Source organism: Rosa chinensis, chromosome 2 (genome assembly GCF_002994745.2).
Source record: "Rosa chinensis cultivar Old Blush chromosome 2, RchiOBHm-V2, whole genome shotgun sequence".
Classification (NCBI taxonomy): domain Eukaryota; kingdom Viridiplantae; phylum Streptophyta; class Magnoliopsida; order Rosales; family Rosaceae; genus Rosa; species Rosa chinensis.
The window spans coordinates 64,644,602-64,659,218 of NC_037089.1; the positions used below are offsets into that span (position 1 = coordinate 64,644,602).

Consider the following 14,617-nt stretch of genomic DNA (forward strand, 5'->3'; position numbering starts at 1 on the left):
AATTATACTTTAAATCCTATCCATTAATCATAATAACAATTAACGGTTGAGATCAACCATAAGAAAAAATCATTATCTATTATTTTTCTTTTCTTTTCTTTTCTTTTTAACTAATTAATCAAAGCTATTTATTATGACATAATAAAAGTCAATAATTGCTATTCTGATTTGGAATACAATTAAGGAATCAAATCTTTCAATTGTTTTCCTATTGAAACTCATCTACCGCTGAGAAAAGAAAAAGAATTAGAACAGATGAGGTCTTTGACAAATCACGATGAAAATTGATTGAGTTTCAATCTCTTTTCTAGCTATTTCTCACATCTTTTCTCATCAAAATGACACAGGAATTTCAACATTCATCACATACTCAGTGCATATCTCCAGTACGTTACCTTTAAGTCTTTTATTTGTCTTTCTGCTATTGCACAGTTTATTACCTTTGTTGATGATAAACTTCAGGCCTCATGAGTCATGATATCTAGTTGATGTTATGTAAAATTTTTTCATGTTCATTTAATTGTTAAAGTTTTCGTTTTCTTTCATAATCACTACACATCATAACCTTTTTTATTCTAGATACGTGGATTCTGCATGAGCATGATTGTTATAAGTTTGATTATTATTCTATATAGGTAAGCACACCTCAAGTAGAGAATGGTGCAATGAATACTCCAATTAGGAGAGTTGAACAATTAGAAGCACCATATTTAGGGATGCTTTTTGAAACAATAGAAGAAGCCAGAAAGTATTATGAAGATTATGGTCGGCAAGAAGGATTTTGGATTCGAACTCAATCTTCAAGTAAGACAAGATCACATTCGGACGAGGTGACTAGTTGTCATTTCGTTTGTGCACATCAAGGAAAATATATCTGGAAGAAAAAGATTAATGAGGAGTGGAGAAAAAACCAGCAGAGAGAGACTTGTGAGAATGAGAATGAAATTGGAGGTGAGAATGGGAATGAGAATGTTGATAAAGGCAGAGATATGAATATAAAGAAAGTAGGTAAAAATTGTTCTACAGCGAAATGTGGTTGCAAAGCTAGTATGCGAGTCATTCATGAGAAGTGGTCGAACAAATGGAGAGTATCTGTTTTTAGGGACTTTCACAATCATAAACTAGTTACTCCAGCAAAAAGAATGAAGATGAAGTCAAATAAACATATGCCTAAAGCAGCGAGGAGTATGACTGAAATATTCCACAAAGAAAATTTGCCTATTGCAAAAGTTCATTCAATCCTTGGTGGTGCTCAAATTGGTTTTAACAAAAGAGATTGTTATAACCACTTAAGAAATGTTCGTCACAGACAATTGGATGGAGGAGATGTGTGTGTGGAAGTTCTTATACTTCTATTATTCTATATAGAATATGTGCATATATATATATATATTCTACATATCGGTAATCGGTTGACCAATTAGATCGGGTTCAAAACTATGGTGAAATTGACTAAATTTTTAACCACACGCATAATTTATTGTAATAAACTCATCCAACGGTCGGTTTTTCCATTTTATTTGAATTGATATGGGTTGCTCTTTGGAGTGTATGATATATAAATATAGGTTTATAAGAGTAACTAAGTTTGACCTAGTTGATCGAATTCTAAACGATAACCAAATTAGCTGAATTTTCTACAACCACCATAAAACATTACAATCTCTCAATCGAGCGGTTGGTTTTTCTGAATTCATTTTCCACTTCATGGTTGCTTTAGAATGAACCTAAACAATTTAAATGCAATGTATATGTCATACAACTTTAGGAGTAAAATTGGTATATGCCAATGTGTTTGTAATTAAAATTAATTTTTTGTATCTTATGTCCAAGCACATCCATAGATGGGATATATACAAAGGTGATGTGAAAAAATAAGCACGTTTCGAGGTTGTCACGCCATTGGTCAACCAAGAAAACATATAAGTGACTACGGTTGACCAATTAGATCGGGTTCAAAACTATGGTGAAATTGACTAAATTTTTAACCACACGCATAATTTATTGTAATAAACTCATCCAACGGTCGGTTTTTCCATTTTCTTTGAATTGATAGGGGTTGCTCTTTGGAGTGTATGATATATAAATATAGATTTATAAGAGTAACTAAGTTTGACCTAGTTGATCGAATTCGAAACAATAACGAAATTGGCTAGATTTTCTACAATCACCATAAAACATTACAATCTCTCCATCGAGCGGTTGGTTTCTCCGAATTCATTTTCTACTTCATGGTTGCTTTAGAATGAACCTAAACAATTTAAATGCAATGTATAAGTCATACAACTAAAGGAATAAAATTGGTATACACCAATGTGTTTGTAATTAAAATTAATTTTTTTATCTTATGTCCACGCACATCCATCGATGGAATATATACAAACGTGATGTGAAAAAATAAGCACGTTTCGCGGTTGCCACTCCATCGGTCAACCAATAAAACATATAAGTGACTACGGTTGACCAATCCGATCGGATTCTAAAATATGGTGAAATTGGCTAAATTTTTTACCACACTCATAATTTATTGTAATAAACTCATCCAACGGTCGGTTTTTTCATTTTCTTTGAATTGATAGGGGTTGCTCTTTGGAGTGTATGATATATAAATATAGGTTTATAAGAGTAACTACGTTTGACCTAGTTGATCGAATTCGAAACAATAACGAAATTGGCTAGATTTTCTACAATCACCATAAAACATTACAATCTCTCCATCGAGCGGTTGGTTTCTCCGAATTCATTTTCTACTTCATGGTTGCTTTAGAATGAACCTAAACAATTTAAATGCAATGTATAAGTCATACAACTAAAGGAATAAAATTGGTATACACCAATGTGTTTGTAATTAAAATTAATTTTTTTTATCTTATGTCCACGCACATCCATCGATGGAATATATACAAACGTGATGTGAAAAAATAAGCACGTTTCGCGGTTGCCACGCCATCGGTCAACCAATAAAACATATAAGTGACTACGGTTGACCAATCCGATCGGATTCTAAAATATGGTGAAATTGGCTAAATTTTTTACCATACTCATAATTTATTGTAATAAACTCATCCAACGGTCGGTTTTTCCATTTTGTTTGAATTGATAGGGGTTGCTCTTTGGAGTGTATGATATATAAATATAGGTTTATAAAAAATTAGTGTCTTAAAAAATTTATTTATCAATAAATTAGTATCTATATATAAATATAGATTTTTTTTGGTACAATATAGTTATATAGATCTATTATCTTTGGTTGTATTTGATCATTATCCATTGAATTTCCAAAGCTTGATTAAAAAAAAAAACTTGTGTCTTTAAATATTTATTTATAAATAAAGCCCGCAAGGCCCGGCCCGAAAAAGCCCGCAAGGCCCGCTTTATATGGACGGGCTTGGATCCTTTGATTTTTAATAAAGCCTGGCCCGGCCCGGCCCGCAATTATTTAAAAATATAGCAAGGCCAGGCCCGGCCCGGCCCGAGCCCGCTATGAATGGGCCGGGCTCGGCCCGGCCCGGCCCGTTGACGACCCCTAGTGTGTATGTGTGTTTATATATATATATATAGATATATATCAATATATATATATATATATATATATCAATATACGTGTGTGTGTGTTTATATATATATCTATAGAGATATATATATATATATATATATATATATATATGTGTGTGTGTGTGTGTGTGTGTGTGTGTGGAAGTTCTTATACTTCTATATAAAATATGTGCTAATGTGCATATATATATATATATATATATATATATATATATATATATATATATATATATTCTACATATCGGTTGACCAATCCGATCGGATTCGAAAATATGGTGAAATTGGCTAAATTTTTTACCACACTCATAATTTATTGTAATAAACTCATCCAACGGTCGGTTTTTCCATTTTCTTTTAATTGATAGGGGTTGCTCTTTGGAGTGTATGATATATAATTATAGGTTTATAAGAGTAACTATGTTTGACCTAGTTGATCGAATTCGAAACGAGAACCAAATTGGCTGGATTTTCTACAACCACCATAAAATATTACAATCTATCCATCAAACGGTTGGTTTTTCCAAATTCATTTTCTACTTCATGTTTGCTTTAGAATTTACCTCAACAATTTAAATGTAATGTACCAAGTCATACAACTTCAAGAGGCAAATTGGTATAGGCCAATGTATGTAATTAAAATTGAATTTTTTTTTATCTTATGTCCACGCACATCCATCGATGAAATATATACAAACGTGATGTGAAAAAATAAGCAAGTTTTGCGGTCATCACGCCATCGGTCAACCAAGAAAACATGCAAGTGACTACGGTTGACCAATCCGATCGGGTTCGAAAATACGGAGAAATTGACTAAATTTTTAACCACACGTATAATTTATTGTAATAATCACATCCAACGGTCGGTTTTCTCATTTTCTTTGAATTGCTATATGTTGCTCTTTGGAGTGTATGATGTATAAATATAGATTTATAAGAGAAACTAGGTTTGACCTAGTTGATCGAATTCGAAACGAAAACCAAATTTGCTGGATTTTTTACAACCACCATAAAATATTACATTCTATCCATCAAACGATTGGTTTTTCCAAATTCATTTTCCACTTCATGTTTGCTTTAGAATGAACCTCAACAATTTAAATGTAATGTACCAAGTCATACAACTTTAAGAGGCAAATTGGTATAGGCCAATGTATTTGTAATTAAAATTGAATTTTTTTTATCTTATGTCCACGCACATCCATCAATGAAATATATACAAACGTGATGTAAAAAAATGAGCAAGTTTTACGGTCATCACGCCATCAGTCAACCAAGAAAACATGCAAGTGACTACGGTTGACCAATCCGATCGGGTTCCAAAATACGGTGAAATTGACTAAATTTTTAACCACAAGTATAATTTATTGTAATAATCACATCCAACGGTCGGTTTTCTCATTTTCTTTTTTACAACCACCATAAAATATTACAATCTATCCATCAAACGGTTGGTTTTTCCAAATTCATTTTCCACTTCATGTTTGCTTTAGAATGAACCTCAACAATTTAAATGTAATGTATCAAGTCATACAACTTTAAGAGGCAAATTGGTATAGGCCAATGTATTTGTTATTAAAATTAATTTTTTTTTATCTTATGTCCATGCACATTCATCGATGAAATATTTACAAACATGATGTAAAAAAATGAGCAAGTTTTGCGGTCATCACGCCATCAGTCAACCAAGAAAACAGGCAAGTGACTACGGTTGACCAATCCGATCGGGTTCGAAAATACGGTGAAATTGACTAAATTTTTAACCACACGTATAATTTATTGTAATAATCACATCCAACGGTCGGTTTTCTCATTTTCTTTGAATTGTTATATGTTGCTCTTTGGAATGTATGATGTATAAATATAGATTTATAAAAATTAGTGTCTTTAAAAATTTATTTATCAATAAATTAGTATCTATATATAAATATAGATTTTTTTGGGTACAATATAGTTATATAGATTTGTTATCTTTGGTTGTATTTGATCATTATCCAATGAATTTCCAAAGCTTGATTAAAAAAAAAAATTGTGTCTTTAAATATTTATTTATAAATAAAGCCCGCAAGGCCCGGCCCAAAAAAGCCCGCAAGGCCAAGCCCGGCCCGGCCCGAAAAAGCCCGCAAGGCCCACTTTATATGGACGGGCTTGGATCCTTCGATTTTTAATAAAGCCCGGCCCGGCCCGGCCCGCCATTATTTAAAAATATAGCAAGGTCCGGCCCGGCCCGTTGACGACCCCTAAGTACAAGTTATGCTGTCAGCTAAACAACAACATGTGACAAATGAAAAGTTATTGACCCACATTTTTTTTTTTTTAGAATGAAAAAAACTTTTATTCCAAGATACTAAGATTACATAAAACGGGAATGATCGGTGGTGGACATAAGTTCCCCACTCTCCTCCCTAAGAACAACCGCAGTTACTGGTCCATCAACAACCATGACATCCATGAACCAAATGGGCCCAACCCCTAACCAAACTAATCGCCCATTTCCTCGGGCTACAAAACAATACCAATCCCGAGAGTCACGGTAAAATCTCGTCGCCAATACTAAGAACAGCCATGTCATCCTCCTCCATACCCTGTCCCAAAGTATCCAGACCACGTACAAGGATAAATCGCCGCCATATTGACCACCAGAAACCACCGATAATATCACATGTAGTCCTCGGAAGTAACACCATAACAATAGCTCATCAGATAAACCAACCCAGAAGTCTCCATACCTACTCATAGCCAATCTCAAGAAGAAAAGGATTCCCTTCAACATCGTGACCCAAAACCGCCAGACCACGTGCAGGAGCTCTTCCCCAATACCTCGACCATAAGATGATACCGAGAATAATTTCAATAGTCTCTGAGAGTGACACCATAATAACACAACCATATACCACTAATAATCCCAAACCCTAGCTCGAGAGAGTAGGGACTCAAAAGACCTGACGAAAACCTAAAAAAACAAAAAACAAGTAAAAAATAGCATGAGTCGATGCCGGCGTCAGCCTACACCTTCCATAACCAAATCTCCGACTCCGGCCAAGAAGAACAATACATAGTGAGGTTGGTGCCCATAATCACATAACTACATAGCCTTGCCCAAAGGCAAGGCCGCCGCCGTAGTATGAAGAAATTTTGCACATTCCCTCCAATAGCAGACCACCACACTTTGCCTGAAGATACCAGAGCAAGCCAACAATTATAGACTGCAGCGTTGTGCACCGCCAACCACCGTGCCCACCGCTGCCAATTCCAGTATCGCCATTGCACATTAATCCAGCCCTTGAAGATTGGCCCCAATAATCGAAACCCAGATCCACCCAAAATCGTAGAGATTGACTTGATCTGACTCAGATACAGAAGAAACCTCAACCATGGTCTAGCGATCTGCCATAGAACACCAACCCACTAGCACGATCTCCTTGAAGCCGCCATCGATTTCGCCTGAGAAGACAAGAGACAGAGGCGCCGCATCTTCCACCGAGAGCTCCGAACCAACATCACCATAGCCCATCCAGCTACACCCATCTCACGCTGACTAGGCAAGGAGCCGTCGTCGTCGTGAGGGTGCCGTCGGACAAGCGCGACTAGAAACTTTGTTTCACCCAACCTCTAAAACGCTCCGACTTGTGCGGAGAGGATACCACTATCTTGCCCTGTAGTACGTTGTTTTTTCGTTATTGAACCACATTAAAGTGATTAAATATATGATTAAATTTAGTTTAGTCTCTCAAGTAGAAGGTGATTTTCATTGATTCTCTCTATTACAAATTGTACAAAATATAGATGCCAGTGTTGACTTTCAGGAGCATTGAATACAAATATAAATAAATCAATCAATCTATTAATTAGGATCAAATCAGTTTAGAAGAATCATGCTTGATTTGAGAGGAAGAGAGATTCACGCTAACTTTTTGGGGGTTAAAATCAGTCTGGTCTCTGTTTTTTTTAGTCACGCTGGTCCTTGCACTTCTAATTTCTATCACCCAAGTCTAAATTTCAAAATTTGCTCCAATCATGATGTCACAAGCTGACAGAGAGCCCACTTTTCAGACTTTAAATCCCCAAGAAGGACAAAATCACTACTACAAAAACTGCATCACACAACACCTATCAGACAAGAGATTAAAAACTGACTGTCGTCTGATAACGTGAACTCCATTGCACAACGCTGTTAATAAAGTTCTGTTGTGGGAATACTACCAAATTGTGAACTTTTTCTTCAGAGCTCTATCACACAACACAATTATGCATGTTCCATTATCTAAATGACACAAAATTTATCGGTAGATATCCCGCCATCACTGAACTCAAAATTCCCTCCAAAGACAAGTTCACCAATTATATCACACAACAGAATTATGCATGTTCTGTTGTGTGAATGTTGCAAGCTACAACAGTATAGTTATCTATGTTGTATGACTAGAATCGGGTGCAAAATTTTGCGCCAAATTTTGGCTGGGCGCCAATTTTGTAAAAATTTGACACCTTCTACTAAGTATACCTAGTGTATGATATAAAATATGACACAACAGATTGTAGGTATTCTGTTGTCTGAAGGCTCAAATCGATTTGAAATCCTCCCACCAAACCTCGGCAGCGGCAAATTTCCCTCATTCTTTTGACAAATATCATTTATGTATACTCTCATACAACAGTTTTTTAATTGCTCCGCTGTGGCATTGGAGGAACAAAGTATGCCACCACAATCAGATAAAAGAAAAGAAAAGAAAGATAAGACAGGTTCCCCTCTCTCTCAGTAAAACTCTAAGCCTAAGCCCCTCTCTTGACAAAAGCTATTCTCGGTCCCAAACTCCCAACTCCTTTGTTTCTCCTCCGAAATCCAAATCCCCTTCCTCGCTGCCCTTTGTTGCTTCTATTCTTTCTCCCTGAAATCCAAATCCTCTTGGGCAACGGAGGAGATAGAGTGCCCCAGATCTCCTTTCACTTTCCTCCTCACCTTCAAACTAGGGTTAATTGAAGATATGCAGAAGGCGAAGGTGAGCAAGACGGTGAAGGTGAACGTGTTGTGCTGCTTCTACGAGGCCTTGCTGTCCTGTGCTTGCGAGGAGAAAGTCCACGCCACCACAAGCTCGCCAACGAGAATTTCGCAGACGTACATGGACGACATCAAGGCAGTCCTCGACCGCAAGGACCACTGCCTCAACGTCAACAACTCCGATCTCCACTTCTTCGGCGACCTCGGCAATAGGTCAGTTCACTTTTCTCTACTACTCTAGCTTAATAGCTTCAATTTGTTCTAGGTTTTCTGGCAAATCCTAATTTGATTTTCAATTTGGGAATTTCGAATTCAGGATTCTCATAAATCTGAGTGATTCAAGCGTTTAACGATGTGGCCACAGAGGTCGCTAACAAGATAGATTGTAAGTACTTGAAAGTCGCTAGCAAGCGTTTCAATTTGGGAATTTGGAATTCAAGATTTCTGGCAAATCCGAATGTAAGTCTCTCTCTCTCTCTCTCTCTATCTATCTCTCTCCCTCTCCCTCTCATCTTCTTCTTGTTCTTCTTCTTCTGCTGATTGTTGCAGAGATAGTTGAAGGTGATGGATCAGATTGAGAAATAAGTGATTACGGAAGCATCAACGGAGTTATCGAATGAATTGAAAACCCCAATTAATGCTCAGGATTTGGATTCTTTCAAACAACTGCAGCACCTCATGTATTGTTCTCTCTCCGCTCACTGAGCTTAAAGTAGTGATCTTTGTTTGGTTCTCTGTCATATTGGTCATTAAAATTCTCTAATGAAGCTGTAATTGTCATGAATTAGCAATAGGATAACTGATATCTGTAAGGCTCCAGGAGACTGCTTCAGAGGATTGTGCTCGAAGCCCTCCATGAGAGAATCACTGCTCTGTGGTGGGAGTCTGCTCTCAAGGTCACTCCTTTTTACCTTGGTTTTATTCTGACTTGGTTTTCGAGAATTGGGTGTTTGAAATTTCTATCTGGGTTGTGCTTGTTAAGTTGTTCTGCATTTGGTTGAAGGATTTACTATGCTAGGATTTAAGCAATCTATGTGCTTGGTTAGCTTGAGGTTTTTCCATTTGATCGATTTTTGCGTAGTTAATGAGTTGATGTAGGAATGTATATTGTTGTCAATTTTAATTTAGTACTCGCAAGTGCACGAATCAATTGTAGAATAGAGGTGCAAGCACGAGGTCATTCCCTCAAGGACTGATTGAAACAATTTTGCAATGACAAGTGTGCTATACTTAAGTGAAACAAACTGATTTTTATGATGATTGAGTTGTAAACAGAAAATTAAAGAAAGAAAAACTGAAATTAAAAACAAGAATGAGCAATGAGATTTCTTTAAGTTTAAGAACAGATTATGAAGATGCTAAAGCATTGAATCCACCACCTAATACTTCTATCCTATTCTCTAGTTGATAACCATTGAATTCTCTAGATTTCATGCTAAAGATTTCCGTACATAAGCCTTATTGATCCCAGACATATGCCAAGTTCTTCTAACCTATGAATTCCAACTTATTGATCATGTATAGAACTCAAGTAGCCAAACTATAATTTACTCCACTTAATGATCAGGTTCAAGCAAACATGTTCAACTCCATTAAGCACAAAAGAACTAGGAAATCATGCAAACAAGAATATCGACTATGATCAAGCACTTGTATTCTTAATTCACAACTCTTTAATCACAAGATTGAATTATCTTTTGGCACCCTAGAAAACATCTACTCATTGATCAAGCATCATGTTCTCCAACCAAATAACTCATAAACAAAACCTAGGTCTTATTGATCCCGAGCAAAGATTTTGAATAAAAGTTCTATTGAAACGGTGATTAAGAGTTTAACATAGAAATCCAGAAATTCAATCACAAATCAACTAAACAAATAGAATAGTCATACTAGGGGCTTCATCTCAGCCCTAGCTTAGGAATTTAGCAATCCATAACCATGAAAAACATGACTAGAATCAAAGAAAACATTAAACAAACAATGGAAGAATTGAGGACTTCGGGTCCAGTGATGGTGAGAGCTTCTCCTCTCCTTGTTCTCTGCAGAATATGCTTGTCTTCTGTGTCTCAAAACGTGCTAGGTTTTCTGCCCTGTATGTCTCTTTTTAATCCTACTTGACTTGGGCTTCTTCCGTCTTCTAGTCCAACTTGGAATAGCTTTCTTCTCTCCAAAGGAATGCAGGGTTATTAAAGTCAATGCAAGAAATTACTCCAAATATGTCAATCACGTTCAGCCTTGTTCCATTCAAGTGCTAAGAACAACGGACTTGGGCCTCACAAGTCAGATTCTGAAAATCCGTCAGAATCTGCCTTCCCGAACTAGGTTCACTTAAATCATCATAACTTCCTCCAGAAAAATGCGAATCCACTTCCGTAAAATTCCTTAGAAAGCTAACATCCGTATCTTTCCAACGGTATAAGGCTTGCCTGCTAATTCCTTCTGAGAATGTACAGTTTAATCTGTGAAGTTGACGCAAAGCAGAGACAATTCTGGAAGATCAGGATGGCCAGCATCCTTTCAATCCTGCGTGACTTAAACTCCAAATCATTCTTTTCTTCAGTTTAACCTACAAAACACAAACACAAAGTAAATGACTCAAAAATGATAAGAACTAAGCCTAGAATCCTACATTTAAGGGTATAAAAATGTATGAAATTATGAGTTATCATATATAATGGTGTTAATCCTGGTGTTTACAATAAGCTAATAGTCATGCTAGGAAAATGTAAACAACCAGAAAAAGCTGAGGAGCTTTGTCAAGCTATGATTGACCAAGGCTGTGGTGTCAGCCATGAACCTTATACTGCTCTTATATCTGCATATGGTAGGAGCAGTCTCTTTGACAAAGCATTTTCCCTCCTTGAGCAGATGAAGAATACTCCTGATTGCCAGCCTGACGTCCATACTTATTCTATCCTCATAAAATCTTGCCTGCAGGTTTTTGCATATGACAAAGTACAGGCTCTGCTTTCAGATATGGAAATTCAGCACATTAGACCCAACACCATCACATACAATACCCTGATAGCTGCTTACGGAAATCTAAAAAGTATTGCCCACTTATCCTTCCTATCCAAAATTTTGAATGCTATTTTAGTTGCTGTGAATAATCTACTGTAAGGTTTTATATCTGTGCTAAAAAATTTCTGTTTCAATTCATAAACTATATAGTTGTGCGTTGTCATTGCGAGTACCAAAACAGGTTTGGATAGAATTTTGGACATAAGTTTTAGGAGATCTTATGCCTAGTTTAATATTGATAAACACATGGGAGACAGACACTCAACAATTTCCATTGGTTTCCAGCTTTTTATGCTCCTACATAGATGTCTTCCACCCTTATCATAATCATTTCTTTTCCGGTCAATGACATAACAGAATAGATTTTCAGTTCTTTTCCTTATAATCTCTCTCTCTCTCTCTCTCTCTCTCTCTCTCTCTCTCTCTCTCTCTCTCTCTCTCTCTCTCTCTCTCTCTCTCTCTCTCTCTCTCTCTCTCTCTCTCTCTTCTTGGATTGTACTGTTATAAGTTTCCCTTATTTTCCTCTCATCCAAAAAGAAAATCGTTTCTCTTGCATTCTTTTCATTCAGGTCAATAAGTGTAATTCAGTTTGAAGGAATTACCCATTCTTAATGTCTTTCTCTTTCCTAAAAGATTTGCAGAGGAATTACCCATTCAGTTTGGTAGCTGTTTAGCCTTCATGTAAGTAATGGCAAGTCATTGAATTAGATTTCTAAGGCTGGATGCAAATGTAGGGTTCTTTTTGATTATTTGTTTAATCAGGTAAGAGTCTAGAGAGGATGTTATTTCAAATTGAATTCCATGTAACGGTAAAAAGGCAATTTGACGTAAATGTGGTGCGTGTCCCTAAGATATTGAACAGATATTACAATTCCTGACTTACTGAGTATTTGTGAAATGTTTGGATGTGTGGTTTTGCTCACCAAGAAAGAGTATAATGTTTGAGTAGCATGTTTAGCGGATAATTGAGGAGTATAAATGTGTCAGCTCTTTTTATATATCAGCTTTTGTAAAAAACTGATTAGTCAACCCTTAAGATTACTTTTATTTAGCTAAATTGACGTAGACTTATGCAGTGTTTTGCAAGAAATGAATTGCTATGCAGTAAATGTTTGGATATTGATTAATTTTGTCTCTGAACATTCTTTTGTTTTGTTTGTTGTTCCAATTTTGTTTTTAATTTTAAGTTCTGTTTTTTATGAAGTTGACATTTTGATTGTGATTTTTTATTTCAGAGTTTTGGAACATTGTGCACTCAGATTTTTGTAATCTTTCAAATTCAGGCATGACTGTATACAAGACTATATTTGATTTTGTGTGTCTGCTCTGTTTGTTTTCTGAAATTTGAAATAAGTTTATGTTTACTTAGTAGAATTAACGACCTTATTCTCACCAAACATACTACTGTCTTTTTAGCTTTTTATCAGCTGCTAAATTTACAAGACCTTTCTCTTTGTTTCTGGCCTCAACTGATGACCAAAGCAATTGTTCATTTTTGTTTTGTTGTCTAGAAGTTGCGTGAAAGCCAAGATTGGGAAGCTACTGTTAACTATTGTCAGCGAACTCTTATTATTTGCACTTCCAGTTTTGACACCTCCACATTTGGTAAGAACTTCCTCTTTCTAATTTTAGGTTTTGGGTTCCTATCATGTTTCTTTCTAACATTGGCAAGTTTTTATGTCCACAGTGTCATTTGAAGAACTATGTATTGGTGGAGCTATCATTGGCAGGTTTCCTGTTTCGGTATGTCATGCCAATTTACTATCCTTTAGTATAATTAACTATTAATTGCAGCCACATGTATCATTGGGGTAGTGTTTACAATGTCAGATTGTCACTTTCTAATGCCTGTTATTGAATGTTGCTGCTTGATGTGTGGTTTTGTTGGCAATACAAAATTTTGATGAATATTGAACTTTTGACAGATTGTGGTTCTGGCATTGAAAGAATCACAAAAGATCTTCTCATAATACTTCATTGAGGTGAGTTGAGTTTTTGTGTGCAGACTGCAACATCTCTCTCTCTCTTGCCATTTTTGATATTCAGTTTCTGAGGATTGTTGGGTGATTCAATTTATGGCTGCTTTAGACATTTGAATTGTTTTATTTATGCCCATGCTATTGTTTTGGTTCAATAATGACACTAGACCCGTGCTCTCTTGTCTTGTGCACAACTTTCTTTGTATTCACTTATTTTGTCTACTGTGTAAATGTATGTCATGGTGGTCTGTTCATTGTTATTGCGTAGTAGATGATGAAGCAGAGGCATAAGATCGAGAGGGAACAGAACATTGGGATGAAGCAGAGGCATAAGATCGAGAGGGAACAGAACATTGGGGAAGAAGTTGGATGGTCCAAAAATGTGAAAGTTGCAAAGGTGAACCCTAGTGGTTGTTATTCAATCCAATTCATGATCTTATCAAAAACCATGTTACAATACTCAGTGACAAAAGAAAAAGATCTTACCTAAGAATTGTTCTGATAATCAACAGCTAGTCTGTGATAGTGAGCAGAAAACATTCCTCGACAGTGAACCTTATGGACAAAATGTTCAAGAACTGACAGTTAGTTTATTTTCAGTTAGTTTTAATATAAGTAAGTGACAAGAGTGAACTGGCAAAATTCCCAGAATTACCATTTAGTTGGGCTATTGATTATTATTTATCTTGTGTAGTGGCGTAGTGCTTAAGGAATAAACCTTTAGTTTCCAATTGCAGTCAATCACTTTATTTAATAATAAATTGATGTTTATGTTGCAGGGGATTGCTAGCAAGTAAAAAATGCATGATAGGAGATTTGGAGTTCACTAGAAAACTCTACCTGCACTGATCAAAGAACATGAATTCTGGAATTCATGTATTGACAGAAACTTTATACTTTGGAAGTTTCACGTTCTCTTGATTTCATTCATTTGGTGTTTACAGTAATGCATATCTATCCTGCTTTGATTTATTATCTGTAATTGGTTTTGAATGTTGCTAGTTTCCGCCATTGTTCTGTTATGTAGGTATTCATAAGATAGTTATTTAGGATTTGTAATCAC

At 36.0% G+C, this 14,617-nt stretch overlaps 1 protein-coding gene and 1 long non-coding RNA gene across 2 annotated transcripts; both read left to right on the forward strand.

Moving 5' to 3' along the window:
- The first annotated feature begins 8,537 nt into the window (after positions 1–8,537).
- On the forward strand, positions 8,538–11,674 carry LOC121051318 (pentatricopeptide repeat-containing protein At5g48730, chloroplastic-like). Its single transcript, XM_040513541.1, has 3 exons — positions 8,538–8,764; positions 9,372–9,447; positions 11,258–11,674. The coding sequence occupies exons 1-3, from the start codon at positions 8,538–8,540 to the stop codon at positions 11,672–11,674; spliced, it is 720 nt and encodes a 239-aa protein (XP_040369475.1).
- Positions 11,675–13,476: 1,802 nt separating this feature from the next.
- Positions 13,477–14,391, forward strand: LOC112186481. The gene is made up of 3 exons (XR_002930797.2): positions 13,477–13,557; positions 13,826–13,951; positions 14,334–14,391. It is a non-coding gene; the product is annotated as an uncharacterized LOC112186481 (long non-coding RNA).
- The last annotated feature ends 226 nt before the right edge of the window (positions 14,392–14,617 follow it).

Excerpts from the sequence above, each read along its gene's own strand:
- LOC121051318 (XM_040513541.1), top strand. The coding sequence starts at position 8,538 with ATGCAGAAGGCGAAGGTGAGCAAGACGGTGAAGGTGAACGTGTTGTGC. Across the intron at positions 8,765-9,371 it reads TTCGGCGACCTCGGCAATAG|GAGACTGCTTCAGAGGATTG; the intron begins GTCAGTTCACTT and ends GTAAGGCTCCAG. Across the intron at positions 9,448-11,257 it reads GGTGGGAGTCTGCTCTCAAG|CTAATAGTCATGCTAGGAAA; the intron begins GTCACTCCTTTT and ends GTTTACAATAAG.